Source organism: Chanodichthys erythropterus, chromosome 10 (assembly GCF_024489055.1).
Source record: "Chanodichthys erythropterus isolate Z2021 chromosome 10, ASM2448905v1, whole genome shotgun sequence".
In the NCBI taxonomy this organism is placed as follows: domain Eukaryota; kingdom Metazoa; phylum Chordata; class Actinopteri; order Cypriniformes; family Xenocyprididae; genus Chanodichthys; species Chanodichthys erythropterus.
The window spans coordinates 55,523,253-55,549,094 of NC_090230.1; the positions used below are offsets into that span (position 1 = coordinate 55,523,253).

The following is a 25,842-nucleotide window of genomic DNA, read 5'->3' on the forward strand; positions in this document are numbered from 1 at the left end:
CTTTTGCAGCGACATCTCTTCTCTGATGACGCGTTTAACGGCATGATGGCAAGACAACCTGTCAATCACATGAGTTCGCAACAATAGCAAACAACAATCCAATGATCCAATCAATTCCAGATGATCAAAATCCAACAGCTTTCTTTTCGAGAAGCTGCATCACTCAGAAATACAATTAACGCAATTTCACCAAGTACATGTTTCTTGATCAACATCTTTGTTGATCCTGGAACAACATTCCAATCAACCAATCAGATTTGAGGGACAAGTTTAGAGTTTATATCAAGTTTAGGCTTACAACCTGGGTTAGGTGCTTCTACATTAATGTTATCATTTCTCTCTGATTTTAGGGATAATGTATGGGTAGGGTTAGGAGGACTGTTTTTGGACAGGTATGTTGTTCCAGGAACATGTCTTACTTGGCAAAATCATGGCGACCCAGAAATACGTCACAATAGGAGAAGACTATTGCAACTTCTGTTTCATGCCGACACTTATGTCATCAAGCCTTCCCGAGAAGGTCCTACTGGAGAGTTCAGATGGTGTAACAATAAAAGTGGTTTTGGTTGGAACAACGTGACGATTTAACAATTTATCTTCTCCCGCACTTCCCGCCAAAAACAAGAAGCTATTTTAGTGCTAGTATGACAAAATAAAAAGCAAATATGCACATTAAGCCAAGCACAAACTGTATAATTTTTACAAATGTTGTTTGTCACACTGCATATAATGATCCCAATGAGATCTTGGGTAAAGCTCAAGTACGACATCAACTTTTGTGTCAGACTCTACAATACACATCGCAGTCAACATTTTGGTTCCAGCAGCCCAGACACTTTTGGAAACTTCTTTGGAGGTTAAGATTTATCAGAAAATAAAATATCTAGCTTCTGCCAGACCGCCTTCCGTATTCTACTTACGAAGAAAGTGTAAAACTCTAGCAGTTCAAAAAGCTTACGCTACATCATATACCTTCCTTATTCAACTTATGGAAAAAGTGTAACTGACACAACACTAGTTTACACTTTCTTCGTAAGTGGAATACGGTCTGGTGGAAGCTCGATATTTTACTTCATAACTTGTTAAATTTGTATATATATTTTATTTTATTATATATTATATTATATTTATTATATTATATTATATATTTTACACAAACGCATTGTTTGTGTCAGGATATTTATTAATATTTCTCCAATTGTGTTCATCAGAAAGAAGAAAGTCATATACACCTAGGATGGCTTGAGGGCGAGTAAAGCTTGGGGTAATTTTAATTTGAAAGTGAACTAATCCTTTAAAAGGAGAAATCTTACAAACGTGAAATGTCTCTTAGACAGCAAAATTGTAACATGAACCCAGTTGTAATTGAGGTTATATCTACACATTTCATTACGCTTGTGCTGCCACTGCGAATATGAAGTTATAAATATCAGTTTGCATCATGATTCTTTAATTGACACCTCAAAGAGTCAGGGCTTAAAGAAAGTCTTGAGTTCACTAGTAATCATCACACTGATGGTAATTACGTGATGAGAGCATATAAATGCTATCATACTGATTTCAACATAGCATTATGTGCAAGGAACCAGAATTTGAGTCTGGCTCAGATCCTGCCCAGTCTCCCCTAATCTTAGGCTCAAAGGAGCCTATTAAATTTTTTTTTTAAAAATCTATGCAATTAAATATTCAATCCCAAGGTTAAATTGACCAATAAATGAATTTACTTTAAAGTTTAATTTTATTTTACGTTTGCAAATGTTTCCTTTTCACAATACAGAGCATTTTGTTCCCCTGTACACTGCTATAAAAGTTCACAGGAACAGCACACAAACATACAAAATAGTTTTAACAAACTTATTTTTTTTTTTTTTTAAATACATTTTCCTCTACCCCGGTACATTGCCCAACCATAACAAAATTGTCTCAGTCAAATGTATACAATCTTATTTACAGAGGAACATTTGATCAAAGTGCTTGAAGAATCCTGATTATGTTTTCCAGAGAGTGATATATACAATGTTTTACAAATGTTGTAACAGCACTTTCCCCTATAGAGCTTTTTTAACCCAGAAAGACACACAAAGCTTCATAATAATGTGTCTCTGAGAAATAATGTTCATTAGGAAAACAGAAAGAAAGAAAGAAACTTACATCTTAAAGACATGGCCATCTAAAATATGCATTTTCCATTTAAATATTTCAGGCATCCACACACTGCCGGCCATCTAATCTGCATTCTTGTTCTCCAGCTATGCCGTCATCCTTGCAAGAAGGAAAGTAAGGCTGTTGAATCATTTTGGGACCATTGTGGTGTAAGTGAAGGTAAAAACCCAAACCCTCGGAATTCCTTGATGCTTTGAACAGACTTGGCGTGAACAGGATGCAAATACTTTCTTGTACCACAATTGACATCCTCTTATTGGGTGAAAAAACTTGGAAATGCACTTCAGAAGGCAGCTGGTTGTGAAACCGTTGAAACGGCAGCAGTTGCCATTGGTGCCAAGTGGCTAGTAAATAAATTGGGGTTGTGGGGGTTCGGGTTATGACAAGTCATCTTCTGTGTTTACCACTGAAAGCTGCAGGAAAAAGACAAGAAAATTAGTGAACTGAAGGTCCAGATACATTACAGCTTGTTAGGAAAACATGAAGCTTTTAGAAAAAATTAAACAGATTTTTGGCATTAAAATAAACACATAAGATCCATATTCCACAAACAAATAATCCCAGAAGTAATCGCCATTTTTCCATTTTGGCATTATGGCATATCCTCTTTGCTATCTCAAAAGCATTTTATTAAATCCATATTTCTAATATTTGTAACAATGAGGTAGATGACCAATCTATAATTTCATTCATCTCATACCGCAGATAATGATTATGCATTACTCACAGGAGGATACGTGTGGCCTACAGAAGCACTGTGTCTACTGATATCAATATTGAGGTCTTCCTCTGTGGTCTTCAGATATACTGGATTATCGAAGTTCATGCTCTTCTTATTTTTGATCTGCCAGTTGCGCCACATTAAATAACCACCCGCGGCAGCCATGGCCAATAACACTGTAGGCAAAGAACAATGAATTTAATAACTCGAAAGAACAGTGAAAATGATTTAGCAAATATGTGATATTTAGAGAAGAAATATGTTAAAGCTCCAAAACTATCATGACAAATGCAGTTCTTTCCCGTGTGACAAGCCCAAACTTTCTGTTTCAATACTGAAGTCTCATCATGAAACATGATTTGCTACTTGCTAGCTGGTTAAAGGTGGTATTATTAGGAATAACGCTTTCAATCTACAGAGCATTTGATGGACCAAAAATGTTGCACTACACCTGTTATTGGCCAATTTTCCCTAGAAGAGGAAGTACACATTTCAAATGGGTTAATCTGCTAAAGATTAGACAATTTTTAGGAATACATTAACATACAGATGACTTCAAAGCTAACATACATGGAATAAAAGTCAGACTTGCTTACCCAGTTTATAGATTAAAGACGCATCTTTTTAGCCAAGCATTCACATAATGCATCTAATATCAGATCACTTGCACATGACTATCTTTGCTTAATGTTATGAACAACAACTACACCAATTATTCTCCATTTGCTTTTCTGTTTTACCCCGGGACTAGAGAGTACATCAGCTTCGGTTTGGATCCAGGCTCTTAAGAAGACCTCAGATGACAAACACCTTTAAAGAGACGGCACCTACGAGGACTTCAGATTACGCAACATCTGTTTCAACATGCACATTCCCAAATTTCTATATATCCTAATTATTCTTAATAATGTAATCCATTATTTCCAGGAGCTCATTGCTTCTACCTTCAATTAAACTGCTAACAGTGATTGTAAATTAAATAGCCTAAATTATTACTTTGTTAGCTAACTGCATGATTATATGTACATTTCTGAAACCACATACACTGGACAGTCACCTCCGATACCAGATTACTCTAAATTGTAATGTTGACATGCATTCTCTGTAAAGCTGCTTTGAAACGATATGTATCGTGAAAAGCGCAATACAAATAAATGTGAATTGAAAAGTCTCAAAAAGGTTCAAAATTGTTGTCATTTGATTTCACCAACAAACACAGATGTAGAAAATCAAATATTACAATTGCATACAGCATATAATTACAGGAGCTGAAACAATGTACTTACACACAGGTAGAATAGCCCAGGCAGCAGCGGATCCTTTGGCCGATGAATTTACTTCATGTATGGAGGTGCTTATGTTTCCTTCTAAAAAAGTAGAAAAAGTCAAATGTAAAGACTACGAAACAGATTGAAACAGATATCAAGAGTCAGCAAAGCAAAATAATATGAGAAAGGGCAAAAATGAAGTTTGGATATGAGGGTGTGAGTAAACAAGTAGCAGCAAAAGGATGAATAGGGTGGGGGGTACGGACCTTGACAGCCACTATTTCCACTCCTGTTATTTGAATGGATAGGATCTATTCTAAATGCAGTGTTTAAGACTACAGTTATGGTTTAATTTTCAGATTAAGATTCAAGAAGATGGGAGGCAACTAGCCTTACCAGCATGAACTGGTTCAGAGGCAACCTTCGATATCGCAGATGCTTTAAAACAAAATTATATTTATAAGTATAATCACTTGAGGCTCATTTTCCATATAACTTATAACATGCTCAACCATTTTATTCACCAAAATCTAACCACAGTCAGTATACTATTGGCAAAATGTAGAACATCTATAGACTTACAGTTTGCCATTTATTAATCTAAAGTTTAAGCAGGAAATAAAAATTAGCAGACCTTAGTTACAACCAGTAGAAATTCCAGAAATTTTACAAATATTTATATATCCCATATCAATCAGTGTTTACCTTAGGAGAGATTAGTTTTAATTGAAGTTCCTAAAATCTCAAAGTAGTGATTTTATTAGATTAGTCATCACATCAATCAGTCTTTTTTTTTTTAACTTCATGGTAACCTGTGATTGTTTTTACTGCTGCAGTAAGAACAGGCCCAAGATGACCACCAAAGAAGGATGATGAATGACAAATATGGATGGTGCACATGTAATCGAATGCAAATGAATGCTTGATCAGCAATACATTCACTTATATTACGAAGTGAAAGTTACATGCCTGGTATGCAGCGCAGGCCATCCGAGGCAAGTGTTTGGCCTTGCGGACACACACAGGTAAATTTAGGGGAATGTTTGTTAATTTGTGGAGCTGGCAGACACATGAAGGAACAGCCTCCGTTCTCCATCTTCTCGTTACACCAGTTGGTACCTGTTTTGAGAAGACAACAAAACCTCTTCAATATTAAATCAGAGCTCAAAGACTTCAAAGCTTCTGTTCCTTCCTAACAAGGGAGGCGTTTGTGAGTCACGGAATCAGCAAAGCATTAAAAGACGATCAAAAACAAAACAAACAACCGTTTGTTGCCGTTTTAGATAAATTCAGGACACACCAGACAGCTGTATTAGCTCATGGTACACAATGATGTCCTGGGGTTCGTTGAGGTTGCTGGCCAGCACAGTAACATCAGATCCTGTGAACTTGTTTGCGCCGTAGATGGCCTCATTTTCACCGTCTGTCCAGAACACTCGATCCTGAAATGGGGGAAACCATGAGATGAGAGAAAGAAAAAAAAAATCAAATCAACAAATGCTCACTTACTGCTATAGCACAATTTAATACTTGATCCATTTTAAGCCGGGTTCACACTACACAATATCAGCCCAATTTTGGCATGATCCATTTGACGTAATCAATAATTTTTATCTCGTATAGTGTCATAGTGACAACTGACAATGTATCCATGACGCTTCACGACGTCGCGAGAGAAAGACTAGCATGTTTTATCTTTTTCAGTCATCCACAACAGGTTCCATCATATCTGTAATGTTGACCAATATGAGCACAGAAGCTCTTCCGTGCGCAACTTTCAAACATGGCGAAATGAAAGACGATTGTATTGTTGCTGCTAGAATTATGCAATGGAGGAAAGGTTTGTGGCAATAATAATCCTGCCTATATGATGTTTCCTCGAGTGAGTACCACAACAAAGTGAAAAAAAGATACATGCTGGCAAACGATAGCGGAGGTGCTTCAGCAAACCAGTAAGTACTGGAATTAGCATTAGGCTAGTACAACCTTTGTTTACACTCTTCTGAAGTCAGTCTCTATTTCTGCCTTCTCGATGACATCACACACGTTGTTAAAGACGGCAAGCGATGATTGGTCGGAAAGCAACGTGTAGTCTGACAGTCTTGTCCATGACACAACAAGAATTCAGAATGAACCAGGCATTAGATGTCAGTTTTAATAGATCTAGTTGGTGTACCTCAAAAACAGTAAGGGCAAAAGGGTGGGCCAGGTAGTCTGGTGACTGCAGCACCTTCCGGCGGTTGTCTCCGTTCAAGTCTACACTACAGAGCATGTGCAGCTTGGAATCCACCCAGTAGAGTCTTCCCTTAATCAAATCTACAAGACAAGAGGCATGGTCAGGGGATAATTTATGATTCTGTCTGGTTGCTAGTTGGTCACACAGTTCCCAAGTCAAAAGAGCCCACCACCCATTCAACTGGAGTGGAGTCCTTCAGAGTTTTGCACCAACCCTAATTAAACACCTGAACCAGTGTCTAAAGTCTAAAGTCTGCAGGACTGTGGCCCTCCAGGAAATTAATTTGACCAGAGGTGCCTGTAGTTTAAGTAATCTTAAAGGAGTTTATTAGCTGGATCAATTGTGTTTAATTGGGGTTGAAGCTAAACTGTGCAGGACTATGGTCTTCTCATTTGGCACCACTGACCCATCAGAAATGGTCCAAACTGAAGTCCAAATGCTTCCACAAACCCCTAACCCACAGATGTCCAACTTCACTCCTGGAGGGCCACAGTCCTGCAGAGTTTAGTTCCAACTCTGCTCCAAAACCCCAGCCTGTAGTTCTCTAGCAATTTTCAAATTAAACTCTGCAGGACTCTGGGGCTTTCAGGAGCTGAGTTTGACATCCCTGTCCCAAACACAAACAAATGGGCAAACACCACTAGTTTACCCAGGGTATTAAGCAGAATACCCTGATTGCAGGGGTAGCCAACCTTGCTCCTGGAGAGCTAGCATCCAGCAGAGCTAATCATGGTGTTCAAGATTACTAGAAAATAAACGGTAGGTGTGTTGGAGCAAGGTCAGCACTGACTCAAGTCTTCAGAAAGGTAGCCTTCCAGGAGTAGGTTTGGCTAACCCTGACTTAATGGTTCAAAAAAATAAATAAATAGGTGAAATCACACACCAAGAGTGATTCCATTGGGCCACTGAATGTCTGTCTCAACTAGGACTTGTCTGTCAATCCCGTTCATACCAGACTTCTCAATCTTAGCTGGCTCTCCCCAGTCTGACCAATACAGGAATCTGTAATTGAAGGACAAATATGCAATTATCTGAAATTTATACTAGCTCAAAACAGATGGTCACTTTTAAAAAGGCTTTACCTGAGCAAATCTGTCAAATTTGGAAACTTAGAGAACAGTGTTTTGATAATACCTATTCCAATCAATTTACCCTGAAAGAGGATCCACAGCAATAGAGGCTGGTTCTTTCAGGCCGCTGTTAAAGAGCACCTTCCTCTTGGTCCCATTGAAGTTGGCCACAGCTATACTCTTACTGCCCAGGTCTGACCAGTAGATGTTTTTGTAAATCCAGTCCACAGCAATCCCAACTGGCATCTGAACATTGTCGATCACTTTCATATGACTTGCTTCCTGCTTATCCAATACTGTGCTGCAGAGGGAGGGAAAAAAAGCACCAAATCACCAAGCAAATATGGGTTTGTAAACCATTCATATAGTTCGGAGAGCAAAAACATTTATGCACAAATACTTATTCCTATACAACTGTGCTCTAGTTTAAATTGAGGCAGAGGTGACAGAGAGCCAGCAGTTACCTAAAAATCGCCTTCTGCCCCAGGTCAGCCCAGAATATCGTCTGCTGAATGAAGTCGGCATCTAGAGCTACCGTGTTCCGCAGCTGCTCCACAATCTGAGTATACTCACGGCGCTCCAGGCCTAGTTTACGGATATCTCTTCGATTGGTGAAAATAAGACATGGCTCTTTACCTGCAAATGCAAAATGAGTACTATAAATGCAGGAGTTAAAAGTTAGTGTCTGCAGTTCAGTAAAAAAGTATTAAAATATTTTAAAATTCACCTTTTCTAAATTTAAGGCCAAAAAGTCTTAAATGGCACATAAAAATGAAAGACTGGAGAAAGCATGTTTAAACCGTTCCACACTGCTGTGTCCAGGGGCTCTGATGTAAAGATGCAGTGCTGCTTGCAAATGAAGTGCTATTAATTAATTAATTAATTTAATTAATTAATTAATTAATTTCTATGCTAACCCAGCAACGTGGCTTGTGGGATTGACAGTGGATCTTTTGAGAGCATCAGAGATGTCGAAAAATTCAGAAATGCTCATCTTTATGCAATGTGAAAAAACGGCAGACAGGAGTCAATCGTTGCGAGGTGCAAGTAGTCACATGAGTGTTTTAAAAAAAATGCAGATTATGCAGGAGTAATGCAGATATGCAGATTATGTGTGTAAATCATATTGTTTACATATTGGAAGCTTTGCAGTTGTTATACATGTTAAATACTGCAGTTTGTATGCTTTCATTGTGAATTAGATGGCTGGATTTTAAATTTAAAATGTTATTAAATTGAGACCATATCTTTACTCTTTGTCATTTGGAAACAAAACTTGCATTTGTAATTGTGTGGGCTGTTTCAAAACGATCTATTTCAGTTTTTATAATTGGAGTGTTTAAGATGAAAACCTGAAAACACATGTACCACTATTACATGATTCTGCATGTTTGAATCACTGAAAAATTCCTCTGCCACCATTGGTGTGCATTAAATTTTCAATAACTCAGTGGTCTGTCATCAATTATTCCTTACTTGTTTGAATGTGAAATCCAATGTTTAAAACAAATCACCATTTGTTGAATCAATTCAGTCAAGCTAAAAAGAAAAAAAAAAAAAAACTGAGTTGAACCCTAAGTGAAGTACAGAACTTGACCAGCTCTTACCTACAGCCTTGCACACTCCAGAAGTGGGGTCCATCTGATAACCATTGTGACACTCACATTTGTAGCCTCCTTTAAGATTTATACATATTTGACTACATATACCAGGGTTGAGGCACTCATTGACATCTGTGGAGAAACAATCATAGTCTCAGTTCCTGTTGAGGAGCATAGTCACAAAGATCAATTTTTAGGACCCATGATAAATCAATACTAAATTCATTTTTTGACTACATTTGTACAGCACATGTGGCTATTCATACCACCACAGGTCTTGCGATCAATAAGCTGGAGTCCTGGCGTGCAGTCACACTCGTAGCCAATCGTCAGGTCGCGGCAAATGTGCGAGCAGCCTCCGTTATTGAGCAGGCATTCGTTCATATCTAAAACAAAAGGTGGATGGCTGCGTTACACACTTGGAATATCAATGCAGAACATTCAAAGGAGATGCACGGATATGACATGCTGAGATTCACAGGGATCAATAATCCAGAGGGGTTCCACATGATGAACATCCCCCAGGGTGAAACTATGTCCTTGAATCAGGTTTGAATACATGGAGCGTGCTACTCAATATTGACTCCATGCTAGACAAATGAGCCACAACACTCAGTGTTTTATAGCTTGGATGACTGACGTTTTGAGCCTGTGTCAACTAGTTGTGGATCACAACATAAGCTATGCTTGTATTATATGGCAAAAACGGTTTGTGGATCAAGGACATTTTACTTTGTATTTGTGCATGGTATCCTATAACAGCTATGAATAAAAAAATAAAAAGGTTAACAGAAACTAAAACATTGTTATGAATGCAGGGTTGCCAACTTAAGAGTTTAGCTGAAGTTCTGCTCATTTCCTCAAAGACTTTTTTCACACAGAGTACACATCCAAAGTCGAAAATATATTAAAATAAAATCTTATTTCACTTTTAAATCTTAGTTCCCAAAAAAAAAAAAAAAAAAAGATATTTTGAAGAATGTTGGTAGCCAAACATTTTTGGTGACCACTGACTTCCATTTTATGAGTAAATTAAAACCATTTTCATTTTTAGGTAAACTATCCCTTTAAAAGGAACACTCCACTTTTTTTGAAAATAGGCTCATTTTCCAACTCCCCTAAAATTAAACAGTTGAGTTTTATTTGAGTTTTCAAATCCATTCGGCCGATCTCCAGGTCTGACGGTACCACTTTTAGCATAGCTTAGCATAGTTCATTGAATCTGATTAGACAGTTAGCATCTCGCTCAAAAATGACCAAAGAGTTTAGATTTTAAAACTTGACTCTTCTGTAGTTACATCGTTTACTAAGACCGACAGAAAATGAAAAGTTGCGATTTTCTAGGCCGATATGGCTAGGAACTATACTCTCATTCTGCCGTAATAATCAAGGACCTTTGCTGCCGTACCATGGGTGCAGCAGAGGTAATGATATTGGATTCAAAAAAGGTAAAACTCAACTGTTTAACTCTAGGCGAGCTGGAAAATGAGCCTATTTTTTAAAAAAAAAAATGTGTTCCTTTAAGCACAGATATCTGAATTATTTTGACTAGATTCACATAGCGATCCATTTCAAAGTCTTTTAGCAACAACTGTTTAGTCACTATTTTTAAGAACTGATCCTGCAACAGAATAGCATCCCTCTTATCAGTCCCCACGGTCACGTTCACACCCCTAACATCTGGAACCTCTTAAGCATTTAGGTCAAAACAAACAGCTTGAAACAATTTCCTCATGCAAACCTTTAGACTCAACAATGCTGTCTAACAGACTACTGTTGCTGTGTGAACTAATTATACGGCAGGTTCTCCCCCTCCTGAAGCACCCATGATGCTTCAGTCTGCATTTAACCAAATCAGCACACTACACACAACCGAAACTGTTTCAAGTAAACTTTTCTAAGATCAAAGTTCGAAAAATCTCCCACTGACATGCATTACAAGAATGTTTAATAGTCACAAACTGAATGATTTGTGTTCTTAATTATGTTTATTTGCATAGTTAATTGTGATTGGCTTTGTAACCATTTAATAATTTATAGCAAACTCTACATTGTAAAACCAGTGTAACTTAACAGAACCGATGATGCAATTCAGCAAGGCAGAATAAAATCTAAGCTTTTTTTATTCATGCATAAATCAAATGTTAGACTATAATTTATTGTTAATTCCAAAGATGGAGAAGTTGAAAATTATACATCAAATAATACTGAAACTCTAAAAACAGTTATTATATAATTCAGTTAGGTGTCAAGCACAGAAATTACACACTTCTAAGAATAACCAAGATTTCTTTTTTCTCTGACACACACAAGATATTTTATTCCAAGCTTTGCATGCACTGGTGATAGACCTTCACTCACATTTTCAGATTTATACAGAAAAAACTAATGTCAGAAAGCTCAATGGTCTTTGGTAATGAGAAGAACAGCAAAACACTTACTGCACTCTTTGATGGGTTCATCACTCCAGTCAGGACAGTCACGGACTTTATTACACACTTTACTCATCTCTATGCACTCTCCACTCCGACACTTGAACTGGTCAGGACCGTTACACTGAGTTACTGAGCAAACAGACAACGAGAACATCAGTTTCAGTCATTCAAATAAATCAAACAAAAACATCTGATGTGAACCAGTCAAAACGTAAAATTATACTGTAGAGCAGCAGTTGTCAATTGGTGGGTTATGACCCAATTATAGGATAGCAATTCTGTTTTAAAAAAAATGCAATAATAACAATTATATTCATGCATAAATAAGATAGCAAAATAGGCTTAATTAAAATAAAATAAAACCTTTTTTTTTGTTGGTTGTTGACATACTTTTACTGAGATTAATCTGCCATTTGGTAATATGGCTAATACTAATTCAATGTTTGGTCCAGTGTTTGTTCAAAGTTTTATGCTGGTGGATAAATTATAAAACACTTCTGCCATTATATAAAATGGTCTACTTTCATATTCAGTCATAATCTTGCATATTACTAGGCTGTTGTTTCTTCTTGGATTTTAAGGATGTGTGTTACTTTTCCAGGAAGAGCATTCTGAGTGAATGAGGGAACAGACTCACAGTTTTTGCAGTTGACTTCATCTGTGCCGTCTGCACAATCTCGAAACCCGTTGCACTGTCGGCTGCCATGGATACAGCTGCCGTCATCACACTTGAACTGGTCAGGCCTGCAGGTACGGGCAGCTGGAAATTACATGGATAAACAGAGACCTGTTAGTTAACCAAAAACCAGAAGCTAGAATATGCAGTAAACAAAAGGTCATGTTTCCACGACAGGAACACACAATATATTCCAGCCATTAAAAAAAACACAACAAAACAAACAAACAAAACAACAAAAAACAAAAACAAAACAAATAAAACATGCAAAAAAACAAAAACAAAACCAACACAACAACATAAAAAGGAACTAAACAAAACAAAAAACAAAACAACCCCAACAAAGATCTTACAGCAGTTTTTCTCGTCGCTGCCATCCTTGCAGTCTGGGTCCCCGTCACAGCGCCACTTCCTGTGTATGCATTCCCCAGAGCCGCACTGCATCTCACTAGGTGAACACTTAGCTGGCGGAGTTGGGTTGCGGCCGCAACGCTCTGGCGACTCATCCGATTGGTCCTGGCAGTCCACATCGTCATCGCATAGCCAGCTTCTAGGAATGCACGTATTGTTCCCACAGGGAACTTCACTGGGGCCGCAAGAGGACGGAGCACAGTCCTGTTCGTCGCTGCCATCCCCACAGTCATCCTCACCATTACAGACGAAATTACGAGACACGCAGCGACCACTGGCACAGGTGAACTCCAGAGGGGCGCACGTAATGTTACCTAATAAAACAACAAAGGAAAACGTGTGATGCAGCTGTCAAAAGGGCTCAACAAATGGAGATCAAATTTCATGGAGATCCCTGAACATTTCTAGAAAATATAGCTTTAAGTAGGCAAGCAAGTTAATATTTGAAGACTTCAGATGCAAAAGCCTCTAAGTGTAATTTTCTTCTAAAATGAGCATTTTTATCAAGCTCGTATGTTTAGGTTCAGTAATTTCACTTTAATGGCAATAAATAGGTAATTTCCATTGCCATTAAAGTGAAATAACTGAACATAAACATACAAGCTTGATGAAAAATGCTCATTTTTATAAGAAAATTTCAGATGGCACTTAGAGGCTTTTGCATCTCAAGTCTCCATATATTTGACATTGTTCATATATTTGGTCTTGGAAGAATTATGAAAATAGTAACTATAGTAAAATCCCTGATTGCAAATCTGAGCATAGTTTAAGAAACTTTGAAGGAGACACAAGAGTCTATTATTCACAACTCTATAGACTGTTATTCAGGACAAAAGCACAGACATATTTGTTTGGGACTGGATTACAAATTGGTCCGTAAAACACAAATGTACCTATCCTAGCCTTATTCAAACAGGGCTTAAAACAAACAATTGAGATTACAATATACTTTGTAATGAGTTTCACTTTGGCTCTCGATGACTCACTTCCAATTATTGGCTTTACATGCAAAGCAGCAGCAGAAGAGGCAAGCAAAACTGGAACTGAAATTGATTGAAAGGCGGTTGTGTCTAGTGACTCACCACAATTAATCTCGTCCTCTCCGTTGTCGCAGTCTTTCTCACCATCACACTTCCAGAAAACCGGAATGCACTGCGTGGAGCCGACGCCACAACTGAACTCGTTCACTCGACAGGTTCTCGTGTCTGAGAAGAAAAGCCAGTCAGGACCGTATGACTTAATTCACCTTACATGACAGATTTTACAACTCTACAGACAATTTGGTGACCCATGCTTAGGCCAGTAATGCTGGAATTTAGCCTTCCGAACTGTAACATTTACTATCTGCGTTCCAAAGAAAGTGCCTTCACGTAATTGGTTAAACTGTGCAAAATAATCCACACTAAGTTCTTGACAGGCTTAGCATAAACAAATATTGTTTTACAACACATAACATGGGTGTAAACCTTCACATAGAAATAACCTTTAGACTGATGTGAACAATTAGGTTTAAACATTTATCTCTTTGGCAACCCTCCAAGGACTGCAATGGTTAAGAGAGGTTGGCGGCTCATGAACACGACAGGAAACTTAATAATCAAAGGAGGAATGGTGCTATAGGTCTGTTGCGTAATCCATGAAACCTTTGATATGTGTGAAATCTTGGATCTTTAAAAGTTCACTTGTGAGTTTATAGTCACCCATGTGCAAATGTTCACGAACACACACACATTGTTGATCCCTTTCCATTTTCTGCTGACTAACTTTCCAACAGCTGGTCAAACAAGACTTGATATAGAGAGCTGCCAAGCATAACTGCACGTACACTATACTTCAGCACTGGACTGTATAGAACGTACAGCCACTGTGTGTTATTAAAGCAGCAGATCACTTTTTAAGCCGTAATAAGTGCTCAAACCAATGAACTACTTCCCGTTCTATTCAACAGAACAAGGATATGCAAAAAGATGCAAAAAAAGAGAAGATTTCCATGTGCTTTTGTAATGGATGTCATGTAAAATGTTAAACTAACACGCAGGGGTGTATCTAAATATAATTCACAGTTGAGAAGACTCTCGCGCTCAAGTTAAAAATAAACAGGAAACTGTATGATCTTGCTTTCAAGGTAACTAGGGATTTATGACCCACTCAGACAGGGTTCATGCAGCGAACGCAAAGCCACTGTGAAGTAGGTGAATAAATCTGATGCGTTAAAGGTGAAATCTGACTTACGGCACATTTCGATGCTTTCGTCTGAGCCATCCTCGCAGTCTGGTTCACCATCGCACTGCCATCTCTTGGGAACACACTGTCCACTGCGACAGACGAAGTCCACCTCGGCACAAGTCTTCCTCACTGAAACGGTCAAGAAAACGCAACAGTTATAAAACCTACTTTGTAGTAGAATTAGCACAGGCTCAAAGGGAGGCATAAAAAAACAAGCCACTGACAAGAATGTCAATTCAAGAGAGCTTGAAATGCTTGTCAACGACCCAAGGTATCCAAGCAAAGGTCTAGAAAAGCTGTTTAGGAATTGCAAATTTTAGACTTTGGCACATAGTGTGATCACGTAAGAAGCAAATAATGCAATGTGGAACCATTTTAGGAATTATTTAGGTCGCATGTACATTACATTGTTCAAATGACCCAATTCCGATTTTTTTCCTCCCATGTGGCACAGATCGGATAGATGTTTCAAAATGACCTCCAAACTTTTGAACACTAGTGTATATGTGTATGTGTCAGTATATGTAAGTATATAAGGTCAAAATTTTGTAATTGGGGGGTGGGGGGGTTGACCCTTACAAATCTTATTTTTTCCACAAAAGAATGCAACTCATATGTGTTTGGAGTGAGGTTTAAAAATTGCCATTTTTGTTGATGTGTTAACCGTATAAAGTTTAACACCACTTTCTCTTGTCAAATTACATCATTTTTCGGCTAGAGACCAGGCCCTTATCCAGATGAAATGAAACGTGGGCCAAGTGATATTCCTGGTGGGACACATTTATTATCGCGACAGCCAAAAAACAAATAATAAAAACTGGATCTGGACTGGATCTCAACAATTTTGTGATTGGTTGTTATGCGGTGTGGGGCCAGGGTGGGCCAAGGTCCTGATTGGGTGCATTTATGATTTTTTTTTTTTTTTTTAGGGCTGTCAAACGATTAATCACGATTAATCACATACAAAATAAAAGTTTGAGTTTGCATAATATATGTGTGAGTAATGTGTGTAAATAATATGTATATATAAATACACACAAATTCATGTATATATTTAAGAGAAATATGTTATTTATGTACAAAAAATGTATTTATATATAATATAAATTATATAAAAATATAAATAAATACATATACTTAAATAAAAGATTTAAATAAATATTTCTCAAATATATACATGGATGTGTTTGTATTTATATATACATAATAATTGCACACAGTACACCCACATATATTAGGCATTGATTAATCATTTGACAGCCCTAATTTTTTTTATGAATTTATGTTTTAAAAAAGACGGCAGAGATTGTGACATCATAACACGACAGTTGCAGTTTCAGTAGAAATTTTGCATGCTCAAAGTCTACTGTGACCACGGCATAATTCTGCTTATATCTACTACATGGAGAAACAATAACCTCTACTGTACATCTCTGCTGAGTTCTCATGTCATCCATTAACATTTTAAAATGTTTGAGGGCTACAAACATCAGCACTTCATAAGCCTGCACATTTTTGCTTAATTCAGTACTGGATATTGATTTAAAAGAAAACCCTTCAATCCTAGAGTGACACTTTAAGATGGGGGCTCTTTGAATCCAAGAATATGAAGTAAAGAGCAGCTCCCTCCCATCTCAGACACATTCACAGTCTCTTCATGTCTACTCAGAGCACAAGTGCTACTCAGAGCAGGAGGCCTCCTGCGGACAGAATGGCAATAGGAGACGGAGTAGTACAAACTGACAGGACCCACATTCTCAACACAGGGCCGAGTGTTTACTGCCACTGCTGGGATACAGTAAATGCGGCGTTAGGCGATTTCTCAAATGGAGGCCAAGGCCCCCTCCCCCTCTTTGATTTTGCCTTATTTCTTTTTTTTTTAAACTCTAGTCAGTGAAAAATTATGTTCCAGTTGCATGTGATGTACACGTTTTCCCAGGAGTAAAGCTTGTGGTAAAACCTTTACCTGCATAGCATCAACAAGAAACCACCTAATATTAACCTAAAATCGTATCTGTCATATACACAAATGGTTTGGAATAAAAAGTTTTGAATAATTATGTTTTTTTTTTGTTTTTTTTATGTTTTATGTTTTAGAAATAACTCCAAGGCTACATTTTTTTGGGATCAAAAATTGTGATCGTGAAAAATTGTCAAATTGTGAAATATTATTATGATTTGAATAAACTGCCTTTTATTTTTTAATATAAGGTTACTTTATTCCCAGAGTCTTCAGTGGTCACATGATCCTTCAGAAATCATTCTAATATGCTGATTTTATGCTCAAGAAAAATTTACTATGATCATCAATGTTGTGTTTTTGTTTAAAAAAGATTTTACGCCATGTTAGCATCATGGCTGATCATCAATGTTGAAAACAGTTGTGCTTAAAGGTGATAGAGGGGATTTTTTCGTCGACTGAGAATCCAAAGACTGTTACTGAAGTTGCGTCCCAAATGACACTATACACTATGCACTTATACACTATGTACTTGCGCACTATGCACTCATCCATGTAGTGCGTGAATTGTATGAGGTTATTTTGTCATTTAACAACGGAGTCCGATCCTCCCTTCTCCTCTGCTACGTAATTAAAGCTGCGACAGTTGAGTGCACAAAGTGTCCAACATTCCACACTTCGTTTTTTTCCGTTAATTTAGTGCATCATCAGGGTATTCAAAGTGTACTTTTTCTTTTTGGAACTTTCAGTGTGAACGCACTACTCGCACTATTTATACTTAAAAACGTCATAGAATAGTGCACAAGTACGCGAATTGGGACGCACCTTGAGTTTTTGAAATGAGCGCATGCGTAAGAACAACCCCCCTCCTTCACAGAACGCCTCCCAAAACTCATGCACGAGTATTGGAACACGAGTGTTTACCACCGGCATTCGCTGTGTCATGTTAGTGGATTCATTATGTCAGACTCACCGCAGGTAACTCATAATCTGCAGTTATTACTCCTGTCTCCTGACAAAAACATTGCATGCGGCGCCTGTAGAGTGTGGAAAGTTACTGGAGCGTGCAGCCGCACTCGTCTCTCACAAGGACCGTCACGGCAGTGATTGACAAGCCAGAAGGCCAATCGTTTACGCAATGATCACGTAAATGATTGGCTGATGTTTTTAAGGCCCTACCTCGTGCACAGATGATGTATATTAATATTATTCCTTTCAGTACACCTAATAAAGAGTCTTTTATCAGTTAATAAAGACAGTTTCAAGTAATATTGCAAAAATGTATAAAACAAAACATCCTCTATAGCACCATATTAGAATGATTTCTTAAGGATAATGCGACAGTGTAATAATGATGCATTCAGGAATAGATTACATTTTAAAATAGTTATTTTAAATTAAAATTATTTTCACTATGATTTTTACTGTATTTCTGATCAAATAAATGCAGCCTTGGTGAGCAGAAGAGACATAAAAAAAAAAAAAAAAACTATTCCAAACTTTTTAGCAGTAGCGCAAATAATATTAATATGATGCATGATAAAATATCTAAAATATATTTCAAATATTATATCCATTATAAAATATAATGTTTAAACTACAATAGTAATCAATCATCTATACCTATATAATTTTTATTTTTTGCAATTCCCATTTACTTTTGTAATGTGAAACAGGATATTCAATGGGGAAGGGGGTGAACACAGGGATATAGTCTCTGTCAAGATGACCTCAAGGGAAGCAAAAGAGGTGCTGCTGCCCTCTAAAACTTAATCTGCTGGTGTCGCTGTTGGATTTTTTTTTTTTTTTTTTTTTTTTTTTTTAAACCCACAATTTCATATCTCATAATGTGTTTTTATTCTGTAATTATTCCATTCTGTATTTTTTAAGGAGGTACAGCCATCTCAGAGGAAACGCCCCTGAGTAAAAGGTGAAAAGGCCTAAATGAGAACACATGGATCCAAAAAAAGACTCAAGCTCATATCTGTGCCGGCTCTTGTCTGTAATTTCTCTTGCATCAATGACCCAGTTAGCAGATGAGAGTTAGATCACCCTGGTAGGACAATCTTGACGCATAAAAACCACTTAGTATGCAATCGTATGGATGAAAGCCAAACTGTAGTTCATCAATATTTTACATTTTGTGCGTTGCCCAACTGCATGCCAATCAGTTTATGCACCCATGACGACAGATTACCCAAGAGTTACATCAGCTCTCAAGATCAAGACTAGTTTAACTGTGGATCAGGGAAAATCACATGCTGGCATTACACTAGCTTGTAGGCGTGGCGCACATCAAGACAAACACGCCCACGCGTCAGAACAATGACGGATGTTGTGCCGTCGAGCTGATGTAATTCTCAGATGACTTGTCTTGAGCTCTCATACACACCAGTGCAAACAGACTCACCGCAGGACGTCTCGTCACTCCCGTCCGAGCAGTCCATGTCACCGTCGCACTGCCATACAGACGGAATACACCGGCCATTCCCACACTGGAACTGAGACTGCTCACATTCTGTTCGGGAACCTGTTAGGAAGGAGGAGGCAGCGTCAATGGCTTCAGCTCATTACAGTCAGTCTTGTAACAACTTGATGTACAAAATCGGCTAAATCTCCCCCATTATCAAGTTCTGTACATAAAAAAAAGAAGAAAAAAAAAAACAGAGCATAGAGGTGTGCAATATTGATGAAAATATATTTTATGGGATAATCAATTTTCTCCCATCCCAGATTTATGTGCGGAGAAATCTGCCATCTTTGCACAAGGCCCAAGGGCGCCCAGTTCTACAGCCAAATTGTTTCAAGCAATGACCTGAGCTGTAAATACCATGTGACTAACTGGAGCCACAAGAATATTACACTAGTCAAGTTTCCATTAAAGGGTTAGTTAACCCAAAAATGAAAATTCTGTCAATAATTACTCACCATGATGTCATTCCACACCCGTAGGACCTTTGTTCATCTTCAGAACACAAATTAAAATATTTCATATTTTATATAAAAAATGTTTTTTTTAATCCCCCATATAAAGCAACGCAATTACCACATTCAAGGTTGAACCTTAATGTTATGAAGCGACAAGAATACTTTTTGTGTGCAAAAACAAAAAAATATTGTTGAATATTATTCAACAATATCTTCTCTTCCGTGTCATTCTCCTATGCTGTTTACGTTCAGCGCTTCTGCGTTCAACGTCATGAGACCGGCTCATTATTGGCCGGCTCCTGCGTCAGCATCACACGCATGCATCATGAACAGCGTCGGCCAATACCGAGTCGGTGTTCTGATGTACAAAAAGTATTCGCATTGCTTCATAAATTTAAGGTTGATCGTTACTACGGTGGTTGACATTTTAACAATATCTTTAATACTTTTCTGGACCTTGAATTTAGTTATTATGTTGCTTTCTATGTGGGATAAAAAAAAAAAAAAAAAAAAAAACTCTGATTTCATCAAGATTAATTTGTTTCTGAAGATGAATGAAGGTCTTACAGGTGTGGAACGACATGAGGGCGAGTAATTAATGACATTTCATTTTTGTGTGAACCCTTTAAATCTGGAGTGAAATAAAAGTTGTGACTCTTTTCTTCCTTATTGTTATGTATATCTGAGGGAAACGGCTTCTTGAATAAGAACATATGTAGGGTGAAGCTTGATTTTTTCCATGGAGAATCGATTGGATGGTTGTGGTTTGCTATTGGTTGATCTCATGCGAGTGAAAGGTACCCCACCCTCGCGCTAGTAAACGTAATCAGAGAATAGAGAGGGAGGGAAAGTTATTTCAATTCAAGAACATGAGGGCACATACATTTAAAATCATGTTCGGCATGGATGAATCATTATAATATTGCAATATTGCATTTTCCATTGACCTTTTACCCATAAAGTAGGAGTAAATGTCATTATCCTTAAAAAGAGGAAGAAGAAAAACTCTGAATTGTAAGTTCTGAATGTAGGTTTTGGTGAATCACACAAGCCTTTCAGCCATTTTCATACATTTTATATGGTATTTACATACCAATTTTGTTTATAGCACACATTCTGTGTCTGCATCTTAGATGCAGTTACAAGAGCCGATACCAATTCTCAAGGCCTGGTCAAAAACAAAGCATTGTTTTGTGCTAGCTTTTCCTGTACCAGTTAGAGCTGTCAGCTTTGTCATTTTAAGCACATCGTGTGAGATAAAAACATGCTATGTTTTAAAGACATACAATACATACACCATAAAGCATTTCTATCATTTCTAATCTGGCACGGAATACCCATAAAAAGTTTCACTGGAATGGTTTTGTTGGAAAACCAACATCTACCAACAGGGCCATGTTAACTAGCACCATTTCATCAACCATCAACCATTTAATCAACCATTTCTTTTTCATCTGGCCAATTTAGCTGATAGGGGGAGTGTTCATGAAACCTGTTTGAAAATTAGGTTTAGTGCTGCTTAGTGGTGCGAAAGTTCTCAGAAATTAATCTGTGAACAAAAGATCAACATAACCCTTGACAACCAAAACATTTTGAAAGGTCTCTGCTAACCTGACCCAACCACTTATGTTTATACAATAATCTGACTATAAAGTACATGGTTTGATCAGAGATCCAAGCACCTGCAGCAAAGTTATAATGCTCTTTGTAGAAGATCTGGCTTCTACTAAAAAAGCTAAAAACAATACCCTTTTTGATGCTAAAAGCCCATCAAAAAGGGTATTGTTTAGAACTTACATGTGTTAACTGCAAACTGGAAAGAAACCGCTTTTGGCAAGACTAATGTTCTTCAGTTACAGTGTATATTATATCTGGAACTTGGTCATTTCAAATTCACACCTTCTTTACTGGCAAAAAAACACCACAGATAACATAAATCTCTTAATAAAATGGCCTGCATGTCTTCTGAATGAGAGAGTGCAGCCAGTCCTTTGAAACAATGCGGTCACTTCATGGGCACCAATGTGTGACATGTGACATTACCCAATGTCAATGTGACTTGCCTGCCATTCAATCCAAGATCAGTTAGGAACACTGTCAATGCTAATTAAATCTGTATCAATCTACCAACCTACTTAAAAACGGCATGGTAGAGGTCTCTAAACTAGCTACTGGCTTTAATAAGTGTGTTTTACAGTTTCAGATTACCGTTATCAGGTTGTGAAACTGCAGGACAGCTGTTCTTGACCATGACCGCATTTGAGAATCTTCTCACAGCTGCATAACTGCATGTGTGATTTCAAAGAATGGCTCTACTGATGGAATACTGATGCAGTATATAGTATATACTACAATAAACTTTTTCAATATTATTTATTAATAGCAATAATAACACTTGAGTACATTTTCTAGACTAAAAGCACAGGCATATTTAAAGTCTCATAGCTCTATTCTATAGCTCCATTCTATTCTAAAACTATATTTGAATGTATATAGCATTCATCCCAAATACCAAAGCATCTACCAAATAATACAAAGCTACTAAGTCAACTAAAGAGTGCATTGCAAACCATTTGGCAATTAAAGATAATTTTGTTGTTTACAAAATGCTGCACTAACACTCTGCAAACATTCCTTAAAGAAAATGTCAGCTCCGAGATTCACTTTTAAGATGAAGACCGCTTGTAACATTTTAGCCTGCTAGCAGAGTCTGAGCTTGCGAAAGGCCCAGAAGCTTTATTCTTTCATATATGTGCAAGTAAAACATTTACCACAAGACTCCCAAAGCTCTGATTCATCAGAATAAATTTGCTTCATCGCTGACAGATGCTAAGAATGCAGTAGGAGCCTTAATCTAAAGCACTGCTGGACCATTTGGACCAGCCTGACCTTAACGGGTTAGTTCACCCAAAAATGAAATTTCTGCCATTAATTACTCACTTTCATGTCGTTCCACACCCGTAAGACCTTTGTTAATCTTCGGAACACAAATTAAGATATTTTTGATCAAATCCGATGGCTCAGGAAGGCCTGCATCGCCAGCAATAACACTCCCTTTTTCAATGCCCAGAAAGCTACTAAAAACATATTTAAAACAGTTCATGTGGCTACCGTGGTTCAACCTTAATATTATAAAGTGATGAGAATACTTTTTGTGCTCCAAAAATAACAAAATAGTGACTTTATTCCACAATATCTAGTGATGGGCGATTTCAAAACGCTGCTTCACGAAGCTTCGAAAACTTTACGAATCATTTGTTTTGAATCAGTGGTTCAGAGTGCCAAAATCACATGATTTCAGTAAACGAGGCTTGGTTACGTCATAAGCGTTTTGAAACTTCAATAGTTCATGTAACTTTAGCAGTTTGATACGCGCTCTGAACCACTGATTCAAAACAAAATGATTTGTAAAGATTCGAAGCTTCATGAAACAGTGTTTTGAAATTGCCCTTCACTAGATAATGTGGAATAAAATTTTGTTATTTTATAACGCTATTTTGTTATTTTTGGCACACAAAAATATTCTCGTCGCTTTATAATATTAAGGTTGAACAACTATTGTCACATGAACGGTTTTAAAAATGTTTTTAGTAGCTTTCTGATCATTGAAAAAGGGAGTGTTATAGCTGGTGATGCAGGCCTTCCTGAGCCACCGGATTTTATCAAAAATATCTTAATTTGTGTTCCGAAGATCAACAAAGGTCTTACGGGTGTGGAACGACATGAGGGTGAGTAATAAATGACAGAATGAACAGAAGTCTCAAAACCAAACCTTCCACATATCAGCATTACATATTGCCTTATGAGGGAAATATCAAGTAGTACTTCCTTGAGATGAAAGCCATCTATCTTTCCTCATCAGCAGAATGATACCAATTAGTACTTCTAAACTGTCATTTAGCAAATGCTCTCATGCAAAATGATCTACAGTACCACTCATCACAAGGTCAGGTCCCATTGGAGTAACTTGAGGCTAAGGACTTTGCTCAAGGGCACAATGGAGAAAGGTCACAGATAAACTGCTGGGGTTTAAACCAACAACCTTTCAGTTAAAATACCCACTGTGCCACAGTCACCCCAACCTTGTACTTGCAGTTTAAGCTGTGATGAAAATTACAAAAACATCTCACCAAAATGAGTCCCCTGACATGTAACATGCATAATCTGAGATTCCCAAAGTAATAAATCATAAGATGATTAATTTTAGTTAATAGCAGTGTCATTAGTTTAGGCCAATTCCCAAAACAAAGTAATCATATGAGATGGTTCTTTTTAGTCTATTAAGCTATTTTGTGGAGCAGCGATTTCACAAGAATTTGAATGATTTTATTTGTACGAAAACATGTTTTTTTTAATCAAGAAGCTTCACCCCTAACCCGACCCAACATCTGTGGGGGGTAAGCATATTGTACAAAATTGTAAAAAATGATAGGCTACTATACAAATTCATTCGAATTACCCAAAATGTAAAACCATCATGAATTGCCATGAAAGAGCGTTGGTTTGGTCCGGTCCGATTCCTGAATGAATAAATCTTAGGAATCGGTTCTTTTTAGTCAATGATAAACACTTATGAATCAATCAAAGTGGTTACTCATTTAACTAGGCTTTTATAGAACGGTAAGATACTAGTCTCAAAATTAATGTATGTAAATTAATGCTTTATGAAATCAAAGACAATATTGAGATACACAATATGAGTACTGTTGTAATCAGAAATGGTCTTTGGAATCGTTTGGAGGGATCAGAATCGCTCGATTCTTTGCGATTCTCTGCCTAATGTTTACATAGGATATTACTAAAGAAAGAAAAAAAATCTCAGACAGAACGCATATACGCGTATTATGAAAACGCCCCCTTATATTGCGCTCAGTCTAGCCGTTTTTGAACGCAAGAACGCGTCCCAATAACGCATTGCTTGGATTGTGTAGTTTACATATATAAATCATAAGCAAGCTGCCTATAACATAACTCTTTAAAGTGCAATAACCCAAAGCAAATAAACAAGCCAAGCGGACCGCTGCTACAATACATGCTGGCATACGCGTTTCACACGCGCTTCAACCGGAGTCACCTGTTTAATTACCGCAACCAAACACGCCTCGTTTCTTTACCGAGCGAAGCGGCGTGCGTACGGATTGAGATATTAAACTAGCATTCTAAACGAATAATGGAAAGACTATAGGTTTTAATACAACAGGCCCATATACATAAATAAACGATTAAACCAAGAAGGCGTTGGCGCAGATATGTTCAGCTACGCTTTCAAAACGCACATGATTAGGCTATATTTAAAAGGGGAAATTATATCAGTCAGTTAACGCGTTCAGAAATGATAACACCAATAATGTGTATATAGGGTGGATTGCTATATACTATTTGCAAGGGCCCATACATTTAGACGCATTTTAAATGAGCGATCAATGGCCATCCAATCAAACGATTTTCCACTGAAAGATTCACACGAACACATTTTTTTTTCCCAGCAGATAAAGTACGAATGATACCAAACAGCCCAGTTTTACAAGGCATTTAAATCCCTTCTGAGAATTAGATTGCAACACTGTAACCACAAACGCTGTGAGAACGCGGCATTGTTCTATATGATCTTCCCATGGCAACCATTGTTACCATCATCTTTCTAAACACTCACCGCGCGAAAATCCACACAGCTGAAGACATACTGGCAGGATGAGAAGCCCCAGAATAGACGTGACCATTTCGCGCTAGAGCTGAACGCTGTGCTGTCTGTCTGTGGCCTCGTCCCTGATATTGTAGCACAGCCGATATGTCTTCGTGGAACAAACAGAAAGCGGCGTGATCCACGAGCTTTTATCTCATTTAGGCAGTTCCCCGGTCAGTCTCTCCACACAAACGAAGCGGTCACGGAACCGCAATCCATGTCCTAATTTAATGATAGCGTGAACCTGCAGTGAATAACCGCGCCACTGCCGAACACAGGCGTGTTTTTTTCTCCTTCAACATGTCATTTACACATTGTTAACCCTTTCTTTACCATATCTTCCACTAACCTGCCTTACAAGTTGCAGTCTCTCTTTGCCTATAAGACATAAATAAATAAATAAAACTTCTTTTTCATTCTGTGTAAGTTGCTGTCAGTTTAAATTGAGGGATAGGCCAATGTTT

The 25,842-nt window shown here is 37.6% G+C and overlaps 1 protein-coding gene across 2 annotated transcripts; it reads right to left on the bottom strand.

Annotated features, from left to right (window-relative positions):
* Positions 1-1,741: 1,741 nt before the first annotated feature.
* On the bottom strand, positions 1,742-25,662 carry vldlr (very low density lipoprotein receptor). Of its 2 annotated transcripts, XM_067398298.1 has the most exons (19): positions 25,349-25,662; positions 19,178-19,297; positions 14,814-14,936; positions 13,664-13,786; positions 12,524-12,895; positions 12,132-12,254; positions 11,501-11,623; positions 9,326-9,445; positions 9,066-9,191; positions 7,923-8,094; positions 7,541-7,759; positions 7,272-7,390; positions 6,329-6,468; positions 5,453-5,594; positions 5,122-5,271; positions 4,549-4,590; positions 4,171-4,251; positions 2,891-3,060; positions 1,742-2,576 (listed from the first exon to the last, which is right to left on the bottom strand). In XM_067398298.1, exons 1-19 carry the CDS (start codon positions 25,413-25,415, stop codon positions 2,541-2,543), a joined length of 2,568 nt encoding a protein of 855 aa, XP_067254399.1. In that variant the 5' UTR covers positions 25,416-25,662; the 3' UTR covers positions 1,742-2,540. The 2 variants fall into 2 exon arrangements, with proteins under 2 accessions (XP_067254399.1, XP_067254400.1); XM_067398299.1 differs by lacking the exon at positions 4,549-4,590.
* Positions 25,663-25,842: the final 180 nt, after the last annotated feature.